The 14,300-nt window shown below is 41.3% G+C and overlaps 1 protein-coding gene across 1 annotated transcript in view; it reads left to right on the top strand.

Annotated features, from left to right (window-relative positions):
* Positions 1–12,657, top strand: part of LOC123755795 (centrosomal protein of 120 kDa) — a 46,468-nt gene extending 33,811 nt beyond the window's left edge. Inside the window, exons 7-11 of the mRNA XM_045738607.2 lie at positions 2,413–2,595; positions 5,368–5,538; positions 5,698–5,805; positions 9,563–9,690; positions 11,376–12,657. Coding sequence (XP_045594563.2) covers positions 2,413–2,595; positions 5,368–5,538; positions 5,698–5,805; positions 9,563–9,690; positions 11,376–11,772 — 987 coding nt within the window. The 3' untranslated portion in view covers positions 11,773–12,657. The remainder of the gene's footprint in view (positions 1–2,412; positions 2,596–5,367; positions 5,539–5,697; positions 5,806–9,562; positions 9,691–11,375) is intronic.
* The last annotated feature ends 1,643 nt before the right edge of the window (positions 12,658–14,300 follow it).

The raw sequence follows: 14,300 nt of genomic DNA, 5'->3' as shown, positions 1-14,300 counted from the left end.
CACACTCAGGCTCTTCTGTAATATTATCATGGCTAAATAATACAAGTTATATATATATTTTGACATTATTAGGCGATGCTATGGTCACAAGCTGAACAGCAGTGCTGTGAGCTCATGCTGCGTGCGCCGGCCATGGTTGCTCACTCACTACTGAGGCTCTCACACCCAGGAATGTGAACCACGATTTTTTTTAAAGATGGCGTCTGTTTACAAGAGCCCTGAGGAAGCTGGTGTGAACCCCATGTAGCCGCAGGAGTTATGAATGGAATGTGAAAAATACAAATACCCGGAGGCACATAGCGCACCCCAGACGTAGGCCTGCAGGCGCGTTGCGCAGTTAAAGGGTTAACTTAAAATATACTGTAGAGTATACACTAGAGATTAGTGTTTCATTTTACATAATAGTGCAAGCGCACACATGCACAATCCCGTATTAATACTCTGACAACAATAACTCCATTTTTTCATTCTTTCCATATTTCTTGATTAAACAACCAGTAGGAAAAAAAATTGTTTTTACACTCTAGCAGCATGGAAGGATCAAATGTGATTTTTTATTTTGTGCATGAAAGTAACCTTTCACAAACTGGTATAGATGGAACAAATGTATATTCCTATACATAGAAAATGTATATGAATCCGTTACGTTCGGATGCAAGACGACGACGTGATATAAACATTAGAAATCAAGAAATGGTGGTATAAATGGATAATGTGAAAAGCATGTGTAGTATAGGAAGATTATATATTATACAGTAAAGAATGAAAATGTCAAAGATATGGAGTTACCTGCTTGATGGGGTTCTGGGAGTTCTTCTACTCCCCAAGCCCGGCCCGAGGCCAGGCTTGACTTGTGAGAGTTTGGTCCACCAGGCTGTTGCTTGGAGCGGCCCGCAGGCCCACATACCCACCACAGCCCGGCTGATCCGGAACTTCTCTTAGAAAACAGTCCAGTTTTCTCTTGAAGATGTCCACGGTTGTTCTGGCAATATTTCTTATAGTCGTTGGGAGGACGTTGAACAACCGCGGACCTCTGATGTTTATACAGTGCTCTCTGATTGTGCCTATGGCACCTCTGCTCTTCACTGGTTCAATCTTGCATTTTCTTCCATATTGTTCACTCCAGTACGTTGTTATTTTACTGTGTAGATTTGGGACCTGGCCCTCCAGTATTTTCCATGTGTATATTATTTGATATCTCTCTCGTCTCCTTTCTAGAGTACATTTGGAGAGCTTTGAGACGATCCCAATAATTTAGGTGTTTTATGTCGTCTATGCGTGCCGTATATGTTCTCTGTATTCCCTCTATTTCAGCAATCTCTCCTGCTCTGAAGGGGGAAGTGAGTACTGAGCAGTACTCAAGACGGGACAACACAAGTGACTTGAAGAGTACAACCATTGTGATGGGATCCCTGGATTTGAAAGTTCTCGTAATCCATCCGATCATTTTTCTGGCTGACGCAATATTTGCTTGGTTATGCTCCCTAAACGTTAGATCGTCGGACATCATTATTCCCAAATCTTTGACATGTTGTTTTTCTACTATGGGAAGATTCGATTGTGTTTTGTATCTTGTATTATGTTTCAGATCCTCATTTTTTCCGTACCTGAGTAGTGGATGTTAAACAAATACATGGTGGTAGGCTGCTGAAGTGTGTGTGTTCAAGTGAATTTGAGGGCAGGGGAGGGCAGTAGGAAGAAATAGTGAATGTGTTATATAGTGGTGTTGAATATGAATAGTGTGCAAGAATATGGTATAGGGACAAGGTTGTGTGGACAATCTGCTCTCTTAAATAATACATTATATTGACATCAAAATTCCTAATGGCACAATATGATGTGCATAATATAAATCATAAAGGCTCACAATAATTGATGACCTGTTAAGTTTTCTATTAGTGGGCCTATCGGTTAGGTTAGGTTAACGTAAGGTTCGGCAATTTAGTGCATACAGTAATTTTTTGTGACGTAGCATCTCGAGAGGATAGGCTGGTGTGGAAGGATGGAGTAAATACACTATGTTTCTGAATATGACAATTTATTTTCACTATACACCTGATGCATTCTCCACCTCATGACTCATGACTCAGGGAAACAGAATAATGATAGGAAATATAGACATACTAACACATCCATCATTAGCAAGAGTCCTGGCCATCAATGACATTACTGTATTTGTTTCTCATCTTGGTCATGTGTAGTGGGTGTTTGGTTGATGTGTGTAATGAGGGGGTTGCTGGAGGTATGGACTGAGTAGTTTGTGTGGTTTGGGGCATGGTGTTGTGCAGTGGGAATATTGTAAAGAGTGCCTTGGACATGTATTTGTTTTCTTTGTGTGAAACAAGACTCCTAGCTCTGCCAAAACAAATCGGTAAAAACAAAATAAATTGACAATTTTTGACATAATTGCAGTGGAGTGCTCGTGAGGCTGAGTTGCAGAACCATTTAGCATCGGAGTGGCAGGAGAGGATCAGCAGTGTGGAGACACAACTACAGAGTCGCCTCGACCAGTGCGACACACTACACAAAACCCTCACATCTGCTTTACTGAATGTTGGCATTAAGGAGAAAAATGTTGCATTGAGGGAAGAGAAGGTGAGGAATATGTTGCTGGTTATAATGCTCTGCAGAAGGTCATGAATATATTACTGGTCATAATGCTCTGTAGGAGAAGGTCATGAATATATTACTGGTTATAATGCTCTGTAGGAGAAGGTCATGAATATATTACTGGTTATAATGCTCTGTAGGAGAAGGTAATGAATATATTACTGGTTATAATGCTCTGTAGGAGAAGGTAAGGAATATATTACTGGTTATAATGCTCTGTAAGAGAAGGTAATGAATATATTACTGGTTATAATGCTCTGTAGGAGAAGGTAAGGAATATATTACTGGTTATAATGCTATATGAGGGAAGGTGAGGAATTTGTTACTGTTGATAATCCTGGGCACTCACTACTAGCATTGAGGTACATTACTATGTTAGTTTACTTAGTATACAGTGCATCCTCACTCTAACGAACCTCACTCTATTGAATTCCCGGATGATCCGAACAAATTGAATTTTGTACTAAATGTTCAGTGGAACATACAAATGTTTGATTAACCCTTAAACTGCGCAGCATGTCATATGAAGGGTTGAGTAACTTGCAATAAATTGTGCATCGCGTCATGTGACACGATGGAGTACAGTGGTACCTCACATAACGATCGCCCCAAAAGGGGAACATTTTGGGTAATGAACGGCCTGATTGGCGACAAATCGTCCTGCATGGCGAAAGCTTGTTTGAGTAACGTCAACACCACATGGTGGGGTCACCCTGCATCTTGCACATTCTTGGACGCCTCCGACGATGCACATAAATTATGTTGTTCTTGTTTAAAGATGCTAATGATGCAGGGATATAAAGGGGTGACTGCTGAGATGTTGCAAAACATTGACGTTTTTGTAGAAAAAAAAATTAAATTTCTGAAATACAACAAATGTCAAAAAGATTTGTTCGGTGTTCGGCAGGTAGACTGCTCCATTATAACAATCTTTTTTTTGTTTCAAATGTGTTCCATTTGTTTTGTATTTGTCATTTACGTCTCAATAATGGAGAAGCCTACCTTACATACACTGAATAAACCATTATGACATTTTCCTTTCTTCAAATGTGTTCAATATTTATTTTTCATTTGTCTTATAGCAAAAGGTTCGTTCGGTGGTTGGCAGGTAGGCTGCTCCATGTTTCTTAAATAAATAAAAAACAAAATAACAGTTGAAACAATTTGAAAAATGGACAAATGCCATAAAGGTTCGTTCAGTGTTTGTCGGGTAGGCTGCTCCATTATTGAGACGTAAATGACAAATACAAAACAAATGGAACACATTTGAAACAAAGAAAGATTGTCATAATGGAGCAGCCTACCTGACAAACACTGAACGTACTTTTTGCTATAACAAATATGAAAGACAAGGGCTGCTGGTTGGGTTAGTACTGCGTGAGCAACCATTTGTGGCACACGTGCCTCTGGCTCTCAAACACCTGTCCGACACGGTGATGAAAGATTGCGCTCAGTCGGTGAAATTCAGACCTTATTGTTTGAAGAACATAAGAGTCATAACATTGGTGAAGCTAGGCGCAATAAGGGCTTAACACAACGGTCGGATGCCAGTGATACAGCACCTATGAGGATGATACAGCAAGCGTATCCAGTTGTAGCTCTGAGCGCCACCCTTGCCATCTCCAATTTATATAGATGATACATAGATGAATCATTTTCTGCGTTCAGTGATGATGCATCTGATACAAGTAGCATAGATGAACAGAGTTAGCGGCTTCCATGGTGGTGTTTTCCATAGATATTTTCAAGAATACCTGAATCTCTTCCTGACTGACAGACACTCTTTGAGGCTAGCTGAATCTCTTCCTGTATGTGACCTTACAATGCGATCTTTTTCAAGACTACCTTACAATATGAGCTTTTCCTATAATCGTTTCAATACAACCTTATGCTTTACAAGCTTGGCTACATACCACCTACAAGTACTAAAGCCAAGGGTGCACACGAGTGCGTTATTTGCAAGCACACAGAATAATGAAACAGCAAGCGAAAATCTATCTGTAGCTGGTGCAAGGAGAGCAAAGTCGTGCTGTGTACCATGGACTACTTCGTTGACTATTACGCACCTCCAAAGTACTGAGTGTGTAATACAGTGTGTTACTGTGTAAATAGTATGTGAAACTGTACATATTGTAATTTTAGTGAATTATTACCACGTAATATTGTGACACTAAACATTTATTGTGGACACATTACTGACACATGTATCACTGTTTCATGGAAAATTATGAACATTCTACTGTGTACATATTGTAAAGGTCACAAATATGCATCATATACGATAAAAGAAATAAAACCGCATTGGAAATACATAGAACAAATATTTGAAAATTATTTTTGTGGCAACACGCGGTGCTTGAATGGCCTGCGCGACCGTGTCTGGGAGCTTCACACACGGGCGACCAGCCCCTGATGATATCACAGCGCACCTTGTCCACGCCCTCACAGTCAAAGTAAGTGGAATTTGGTAATTTTTTTACATAGACATGTACAGGGAGGGGAATTTATCATTTTACAAAGAAACATATTTTTTGGGAATATTTGATGTCATGCATACTGGGGGAATTTCACAATAAACACAGCGCATCACAGTGGTTAAATGGGGACATTCCTTCTGTATGACGTCCGTTTCACATGACAAACACGGCGCCGGAATGGATTAAATTCGTTATTCGAGGTACCATTGTATATATATAATGTCTGTTTTGGAGTACCTGTATTAATATTGTGAAGTACAGTATAATAATTATATTACAGGTAAGATCACTACAACAAGAGGTTAAAAGGCAGAAGCGTGAGTTGAAGCAAAGAGAGAGTGCATCAGTTAAAGTTGACAAGAGACAAAGAAAACGTAAAATGGAGGAGGCGGATGAACTGCAAGTACAGCTGCAAAATGAAAAGAGTAGGAGAAAACAACTGCAGAGACAGGTTTGACATGTCTAATAATTTTGTTCCCTTTTTATGGCTCTGTTCACAAGAAAATTAATTCCTGAAAAGAGTAGTATTAATAATTATTCCCCTGAAACTTGGCATGTATGTTATGGAACGTGTTAGTATGATTGTAATGGTGTCGTTTGTTGGCCGCAGGTGCGGGAGTTGGAGGCGGCCAGCAGGGCCGCTACTGAAGCTGCAGAAGCTACACAACTTGGGAATCAAGTGAAAATGCAGGAGATTAAGTCTCTGAAGGAAGACAAGGCAAGTGATTCAGTTTGGGATACCTTAAGGTTTTATCTTTTATGTATGTTGTGGTTTCTGTTATGTCTGGAGAGCGGCTTTGCGTGTTGATTTGAGACATGTGGGCTTGTGTGATGGTGCTAGGAAGCTCCCTGTTGCTACTGGATCATGTAGTCTACTGGTGGCAGAGTTTCAGACACCATATTAACACATCAGGAGGAGGTTGGAAGGGGAGGATGATTAATGGTGAGTTTTACTAAAACAATTAGTAAGCATAGCAATTGCCAAACATTTCAGATGTGATTCTGTAGGATACTCCTAGTAGTATCATTTGCAAAATATTCCCCTAGAAATTTTGCACTAAAAGACATTTATGGGCAATGGCTCATAAACACTTTACATGTATAGTTTGTCATCTTGCCATCGACCAGGGAAGCACTCGTAATGATAGGTGAATCAAAACAGACTACTGCCTGGTTGCAAAATGTGACCCATGCCCTCAAAATATTAAAAATCTCCCCTACAAAGAAAACAAACAAGCAAAACTTCATTCAACTAACCCATCCTCCCATCCTGCTCATTAGCTCCACTCAGGGTGGAGCCAGGCCGCCACCAACCAGTTCTTGACTGATGTGATCACCTCGGTTTGTGGTGGCCCCTTCGGCTCGTAATTGTTTCTGGGAAGCTTTGTTTTGTTGGCCTTGGCCTCTGTTGTTGGGCGGGGAGGGGGGGGGGAGCATCATGCTCTTCTCTGGTGCCAGGGGTTTTTGTTTGGCCATGGTGGTCGTTTTGTTCGTTTGCAGCCGTCTTCTTTTCTGGCGAAGAACGAGACGATGGGCTTCTGGAGGGATCTGTTGGTTGTGGACGCTTGGTTGGTTAGGCTGGGGGTGTATCACGTGCTGTGTCCGGTGGTGGCTTTACGTTGCTACCTGTAGGCCACCAATTCTGTGTCGGTGTATGTGATCTGGGTTGCTCCAGTTTCCCTGTTTCAGGGCTCGTGTCTCAGGTTGTCCGCAGTGTCATTAAGTATAGCCGGCCTGTGGTCTACCCTCATGCCCATGATGTTAGGAAGTATGCTGTTTTTGTGGTTGTCCGTGGCAACGTGTCTTGGGTTGACATTCGGGCGCAGGGAGTTTTGGAGATTGAACAGGGTCCTGTCCACCAGGTATCTTGTGAACGTCCCAGTTCCTTCATGGCCTTGTGTGACTCTGGAGGCTCCTGTTGTGGCATGTCCGTCTCTTCCTTTCCTTGAGACCTGCAGTGCCGCTGCCTCCCAGGTAAGTCCCTCTTTTCCTTATCTTTGTGTGGTTAGCTTCAGGGAACCAACAGAAAACCTTGGGAAAACCTTTTTCCCTCAGAAAACGATTAGTTGAATGTTGAATGTAATAAAATGCCATTGTCTGGGAGAGTCCTGGAGGCTCCAAGACACCCTCCGTCCCTCTGGTTGGCAGTTTTCATTAATCAAAAATTGGATTGATGGGCTGCCAGCTCCCCCTTCCTCCTCAAGGGGGGGGGGGGGTGTAGCACTAATGAGCAGGGGGAAGGGGCTAGTTGCATGAAGGTTTCCTAGTTTGGTTTCTTTCTAGGGAGTTATTTTGATCTTTGGGATGTAGATTGCGCAGGTTAACCAGACAGTGATCTGTTTTGATTCGCCTACCTTTCTGGGTCCTTCCCTGGTTAATGGCAATTATAACATACTGTAGAAGTTCGCTAATTCAGACTACATGGGAAGGACCCCTTGCCGGATGAGCCCATTTTCTGGATCAAAGGACGTTTCACCGTGGAAGTTCAAACGTGAACATTTCCAAAAATGTTTGGTACCGCAAACAACATAATTTAAATTGCCACACACTATAATTAGTGTGTGGGGCTGGGTGGGTGGTTAGCTGCCTGGTTGGTAGGTGGGCAGGGCAAGTGGGTGGGCAGACAGGAGGGTGAGTGGGTGGGCTGGATGGGTGGATGACAGGCAGATGTGGTTGGCAGGTGAGTGGGCAGGCAGGTTCAGGTAATGGCAAGCAGATGGGTTTGGTGGGTGGGCAGGCAGGTCAGGTGAATGGGTAAGCAAGCAGGTTATGGATGGGTGGATGGCAGGCAGATTTGTTTAGTGGGTAGGCAGGTGGGTGGGTGGGTTGGGGGTTCAGATGGGTGAGTGGGCATGCAGATTTGGGTGGGCGGGCGAGTAGTCAGGCATGTGGCCACACACAGGCAGGAGGTGGGTGACTCTCCCTCCCCCCACCCATCACCCTCCTAACCCTTGTCACAAGTGATGACAACATGCTCACTTGCTGTACGATGTATGATGACTCCATAATATGCGCATTGTGTTAACCCTATTTTATTTTCTTGTAAATATTTAAATGAATAAATAGCCAACCAATACTTTTCAAATATTATGGTGTGGTTTTTAATATTCATAAATAGCTCTTCACAGCAAAAAGAAAAGAAAAATAAGGAGTAAACAACTGCGCCACGACCCAGAGGGTCTGAGAGAGACCCGACTCTCACCCCTAGTAGGCTTAATGCCAGTCACTTCTAGCACACAGTTCACCCCTCTCTACACCCAACACCCCCACCCCCAACACCCCCACCCCCACACCCTACCCACCCTGGTGGGTGAGTGGGTGGTGTGGTGTGTAATGTGATTGGTGTGGTTACTACACCCACTTCTGACACCCACACCCACTCCAGCCTTCTTACTTGCCTGAAGCCTCCCAGCTTGCCTGACTCCCTCCTTTCCTGGTGGTGGTGTACAATGAGTGTTGGGCCAGGCATTTCACTTGTTTATCTCTCGGTGGTAAAGGTTCACGATATATTCTGCGGCAAGTCGACCCCTTGGTTTTGGAGAGATTTTTAAGCTTCAAACTCTCTATCAGTATACACTGATCCAGACAAACATCTGGTAGTCTGGCCTCTATGGACATTCTGTCCGGATAGGGATATAACTTTACCCGGTCACAATTTTTGCCGGATTAGGGCATTTTCCAGATTGGCGGGATTCGGATTAGCAAGCTTCTACAGTACTTTAAATGTTAAGTGCTCATAGGCCATTGCTACCTGTGCCTCTGAGGGGACCAGGAAGTGGTTCCCGGTAGGCAAAGGACTCCTGTGACTGATGACTCCAAAATAACATAGCACTATATCAGTTCGGATAGCTTCTGGGAGCCTGCGGGGCTCACCCAGAAAATGGTGTTCCATTACATTCAACACTGGTTTTATTAACCAATAATTAACATTTTAATTTGATTTGCCGTTATTAATTCTTAAATTTTCACGTAATGTAATTTACAAAAATTTCACTTGGATATTTTCAAGCATAATTGTTGAGAAAATCTGGAAGGGAAGCCATACGATGTGATTGAACCCACATTCCTGAGCTCCTCAGGCACACATACTAGTCCAAGGATGTGGGTTAATGGCTTCTATATTTTCTCTGATATATCACATTATTGTGATTTTATTATGCAAGCATAATTGTTTCTTGTGTGTTACAATCTCCTCACTGAGCTGAACAACTGACTGTAGACCTTGGATTAAATTTTATTAGACCTGTGAATCTTCTTATAGTTTATAAGTTTTGAGTACATGTTTTGTTAAGTACTGTACAGTACTGTATATTGTTCGTGCATGTGTACATCATGATGGGTGCTCTTGAGCTTGTTTTGTCAGTGCTTGAGTTTATTTATAAGTGTAAAGCCTTTAAAGTCTGTTTTCAGCCTGTTTTATTTTTTAGAACTTAATGAAATTTAACCAATATTATTACTGGTCCTCCTTTCTTTAGGAACGTTTGGTGGAACAGCTGAATGCGGCATTAAAGAGGAAACAGTATTATAAATTGCAGTGGGTACGCCTGGTGGGGCAAATGCATAACATGCACACTGCACGTGTCCACGACACTCCTGATGTCAGGTGAGGTGACATCCACACTTCTGGCTTATGTTATGTCCCTTGACCTCTGGGTATGGTTCCTCCGCTTTTGTAGTTGTCAAAAAATAAATAATACGTCTATGCCTACTAAAAGTGTCTAGGGTAAATAATTCAACTGCTTACTCAACAAAGCAATATACTTAAGGTAAGGGTAACAAAGAACATAACAAACATATAAATGGAAATACAGGCAGCCAGAAATATTAATGCACCAGAATACAATAACACAATATCATTATATAAGCACTGATCACTATTTTAAAACTTAAATGAATAGATGGGTATGCAAATAATGGTCTAACCAGGCAATTAGCTATGTTACTAAACAATAAACAGGAACCAGTGACTTAGCTCAACAACATGTCCACGCCAGCCAGCTCTACCCACGCGACTGGCGTTGCTGGAGCATGCACGGCATGGTGTCTACAAGTTACCAACTAAAAACCACATGAAATCTCTAGATACTCTGCTATCAGAGTAATACTTAATAACATAATTATAACACACAGAGATCACACTAACGTGATGCATCAAATGAACAAATCCACAAGGGCCGTGACGAGGATTCGAACCTGCGTCCAGGAGCATCCCAGACACTGCCTTAATCGACTGAGCTACGACAGGGTAAAAGAGTTGAAACTCTTTCTGCCAAATATGGCTCTTTGAAACTGATTTCATGTAGTTCAGTAGAACTTCGGTTTCAACTCTTTTACCCTGTCGTAGCTCAGTCGATTAAGGCAGTGTCTGGGATGCTCCTGGACTCAGGTTCGAATCCTCGTCACTGCCCTTGTGGATTTGTTGTTTTAACATAATTATAACTAAACTTGTATACATATAACACCCCTAAGGTGTAATTAAGAAATTAAGTATAATCAATAAACAGGAATAATTACAGGGGTGAATCAGTAACGCTAGCTTGATACACTGCACGCATACTGAAGCATCCCAAATATGGTCATGCCTCCATGAGATGCAATGGTCTCCCCACACAGGAATGAACATGCAATAGCATTAACCAAATATTCAATACAGGCACACTACAGCATGCTACATTTAAATCAAACATATATATACTGGATAACAACTGGATACAATGTTTCATTTAAATAACTGAGGAAAGAAATAATGGACATACATGTTTATCATGATAAATGTTAGAATCAAATATATGGATTCATAACAGCTTACTCTTCATAACTTACAGACCATTTTTCAGTGTTATCTTAATTATTAACACACACTAGTGGATTGTATTCCAAGCTTTTTCAATATAAACTTTGTTAGGGAGGAAATGTAATTTTAATTTTTTAGTATTAAAGATACTTTTCCATTTCAGGAAAATGCTTTATACAAAGTATTTCTTAGAATGGTCTAAATTCTTACCATAATGCATACATGTATGCATATGATGCATGGCATGCATCATATGCATACATCATAAGACGAGTGTTACTGAATATAACCCTTCAGAAGTTTTGATATATATGTTAATTACACTAAAGATGTCTAAAATTGTATATATGTGGATATAATTTTGTGATCATTTACATGTTTTTTGGTGTGGGTTGTAGCCCACACCAGAGATGGAACTATATGTTTGTTGGCGCACACTGTTGTTAGTGGCATGTTAGTTTTTTCTAATAATATCACATTTATCTTTTTTTCAGAATGGATATGGAGAGGTCAGAGCCATATTTTGTTAATCCACAGCCCAATAAACAATTGAAATATAAAGAAGACAACACAGTTCATGACATTGGGGGGAAAATTACAAGACGTGTAGAAATGGCAAGACGAGGACAGAGTGATGCAGCGCGAGGTGAAACAGAGTTTGGGGAGAGTGGTCGGAGGGAAAGATGGAGGAAGGGGGTAGGCCCAGGCAAGAGTTCACAGCCAAGCAAAATCCTAGAAAATGTATTAAAGGAAAGGCAGGAGCTGGAGAGGCGGGTGAGAAGGAATGATCATAAAGAAGCTGGGCAAGGATCCACAGATTATTCTGCAGCCATTAAAGAAGCAGAGAGGAAGCTTCGCTCTCTGGAGACGGGCAATTGGGAAGCTTCGTAATGGAGATGGGCGCTGTGTTGCAAGCAGTGTGGGGGGGTTACAAAGCAGGTACTGAAGTATTAGGCATATAACAAGTAAAGCTGCAACTTTTATAATATTAGTTGGTGAAGGATTTTTTTTTTTTTTTTGTAAAAAAGAACTCGTTACAGCATATTGTTAAAGACGGATGTAGTTGACACACAATGGTTAACAAAATTTACAATTTATTTTGACATTCCAGGCGTAATATGACGGTGATAGTTATTATCAATGAAGTGTCAGTTATATATTGTGATCAATACTAAGATTGACCACAAATTAAAAAAATCTTTCAAAACATGTATAGCAAGGTAAAAATAATTTTGAGGTCAGGATTTGACATTGCACACTAAATATTCCAAAACTTTACATGCCATGTATTGCAGCTTCTGTTATGTGTTGACATAAGACCTGAAATGTCACAGTAAAAGTACCCGTTGGTCAATGAGGCATTTGTGTCTGTAAATGACGACTTAAAACCTAGAAGTCTTGGCTGTTCACGTAGCATGTTGCTAGTGTCTACACTTGGGCGGCTTGTGTAGACAGCTGGCGAGGTGGGATGCAGTCCTGTCGTGGATATGCATTGGTCGGTGTTTGAGGGTAATCATCTCTCCACATTATAGTTTTAAGCTAATTAATATTTTTGTATTTTTTCTTACTTCTGAAAAGCATTTACAAATTACCTTTTTAAGTTGTTTTCAAAGTTCAAGATTATAGAAAATGTTGAGAGAGAGAGACATTTGAGGAGGATTATGTGGAGCGCACTAAGAGCCTAATTCTGTTGTTCCCGAGCAGCGGGAACTTTTGTAAATATGTTGTGTTCCTTTATATATTACTGTACTCTCAAATAAAATAAACTCACTGCCATTTTGTATTTTTATTTGACTAATATATCAAGTAGTTGATGATTTTATTCATCATTTTGAACAGTTCTTTATTGCAAAACACACTGCTCTATTACACACAGAAATCACAATATTGTGATACATCAAATGAACAAATCCGCAAGGCCTGTGATGAGGGTTCGAACCTACATCCGAGAGGATCCCAGAATATTCCTTCTGTTGAAGAAGTGTTATACAAGTTTTTCTCTTAATGTGCAGTGCCCCCCCCCCCCTCCTCCTCCCAATGATTTTGCCCATATAACCAGGGTATTTATACCCTGGTTTGTGTCTCGGAGAGACTGCAGGATCCATGTGAGGTCAGGTTATCTTGAGTTGATTTCGGGGCTTTGGTGTCCCCGTGGTCCGGTCCTTGACCAGGCCTCCACCCCCAGGAAGCAGCCCGTGACAGCTGACTAACTCCCAGGTACCTATGTACTGCTAGGTAACAGGGGCATAGGGTGAAAGAAACTCTGCCCATCGTTTCTCGCCGCCGCCCAGGATCGAACCCGGGACCACAGGATCACGTGTCCAGCGTGCTGTCCGCTCGGCTGACCAAGTTCAACTGAGTTGACCGAGTTGAACAAGGTTAGTTGAATTCCCGGTTGCAATTCTTTTACCATGTCGTAGCACAGTCGATTAAGGCGCATCTGTGATCCTCTCGGACGTAGGTTCGAACCCTCATCATGGCCCTTGTGGATTTGTTCACACTGCTCTATCTTACCCATGCATTTATTAGTAAGTAACTAGCTCTTGGAGCCTACCTCATTCTTTTTACCCTTCCCCATTCTCATAACTTGACATTTACCAAGATTGAGCTTTAGTAACCATTTGTTTAACAACTTTCTTAAGTTCATCCTGAAACATTCTGCAGTCCTCACATGTCATATATCAAGATTGTCTACCAATAATTATATAAATGAAAGGACTTAATCAGGTAAGTTATGCAAATCGGGAAGAGAAGGGATCTGAGTAGTGATCCTCATGGGACCCCCGTTCATCATCTTTCTTTGCATCTCTCACAATTACCGTTTTCTTTCCGTCATGTACTTTTGGTTTATTTAGAACCTTTCTTATACAAGTTTTTCTCTTAATGTGCAGTGCACCCCTCCGTCCCTCTCTCTCCCCCCTTAAGATTTTGCCCATTTACCAAATTTAGCAGAGCTGTACTGGCCTTGTTGTTGGAGTGTCGGTTTCGAGTTTCTGCCACTTCAATCGATACTTTAGCATTTAGATTCCTGTTTTAAGAAAGGATTTGCAATTATGAAGTTAATCCTTACATATAAAAATATATAGCTGGTTGACCAGCTGATATGGTGTTGTCTAAAATTAGCTATAAATAATACAGTACTCTTAATCTTGTGTTCATGTGAGCAGACCTTAAACTATTAGAGTAAAACAATGAATTCTTCTATCCCTAAATTCCCATCCCAGCAACACGAACTAGTACGTAGCTGTGACCTTATCTCGCGCATCTCGCGCCTCTCTCTCCACTTTTCACTTTTACTCTCGCCCATATCCTCCTATCCATAAATATCCCGAAATCACTGAACATTTTTGCTGCCATTTGGGCTCTGTTGCTCTAATTAAAAATGCATTGAAATCTTCTGATGGAGTTGGATTTTTTAT

Source organism: Procambarus clarkii, chromosome 43 (assembly GCF_040958095.1).
Source record: "Procambarus clarkii isolate CNS0578487 chromosome 43, FALCON_Pclarkii_2.0, whole genome shotgun sequence".
Classification (NCBI taxonomy): domain Eukaryota; kingdom Metazoa; phylum Arthropoda; class Malacostraca; order Decapoda; family Cambaridae; genus Procambarus; species Procambarus clarkii.
The sequence above is the reverse complement of the archived record's forward strand: the minus strand, read 5'-3'. Positions and strand labels throughout refer to the sequence as shown.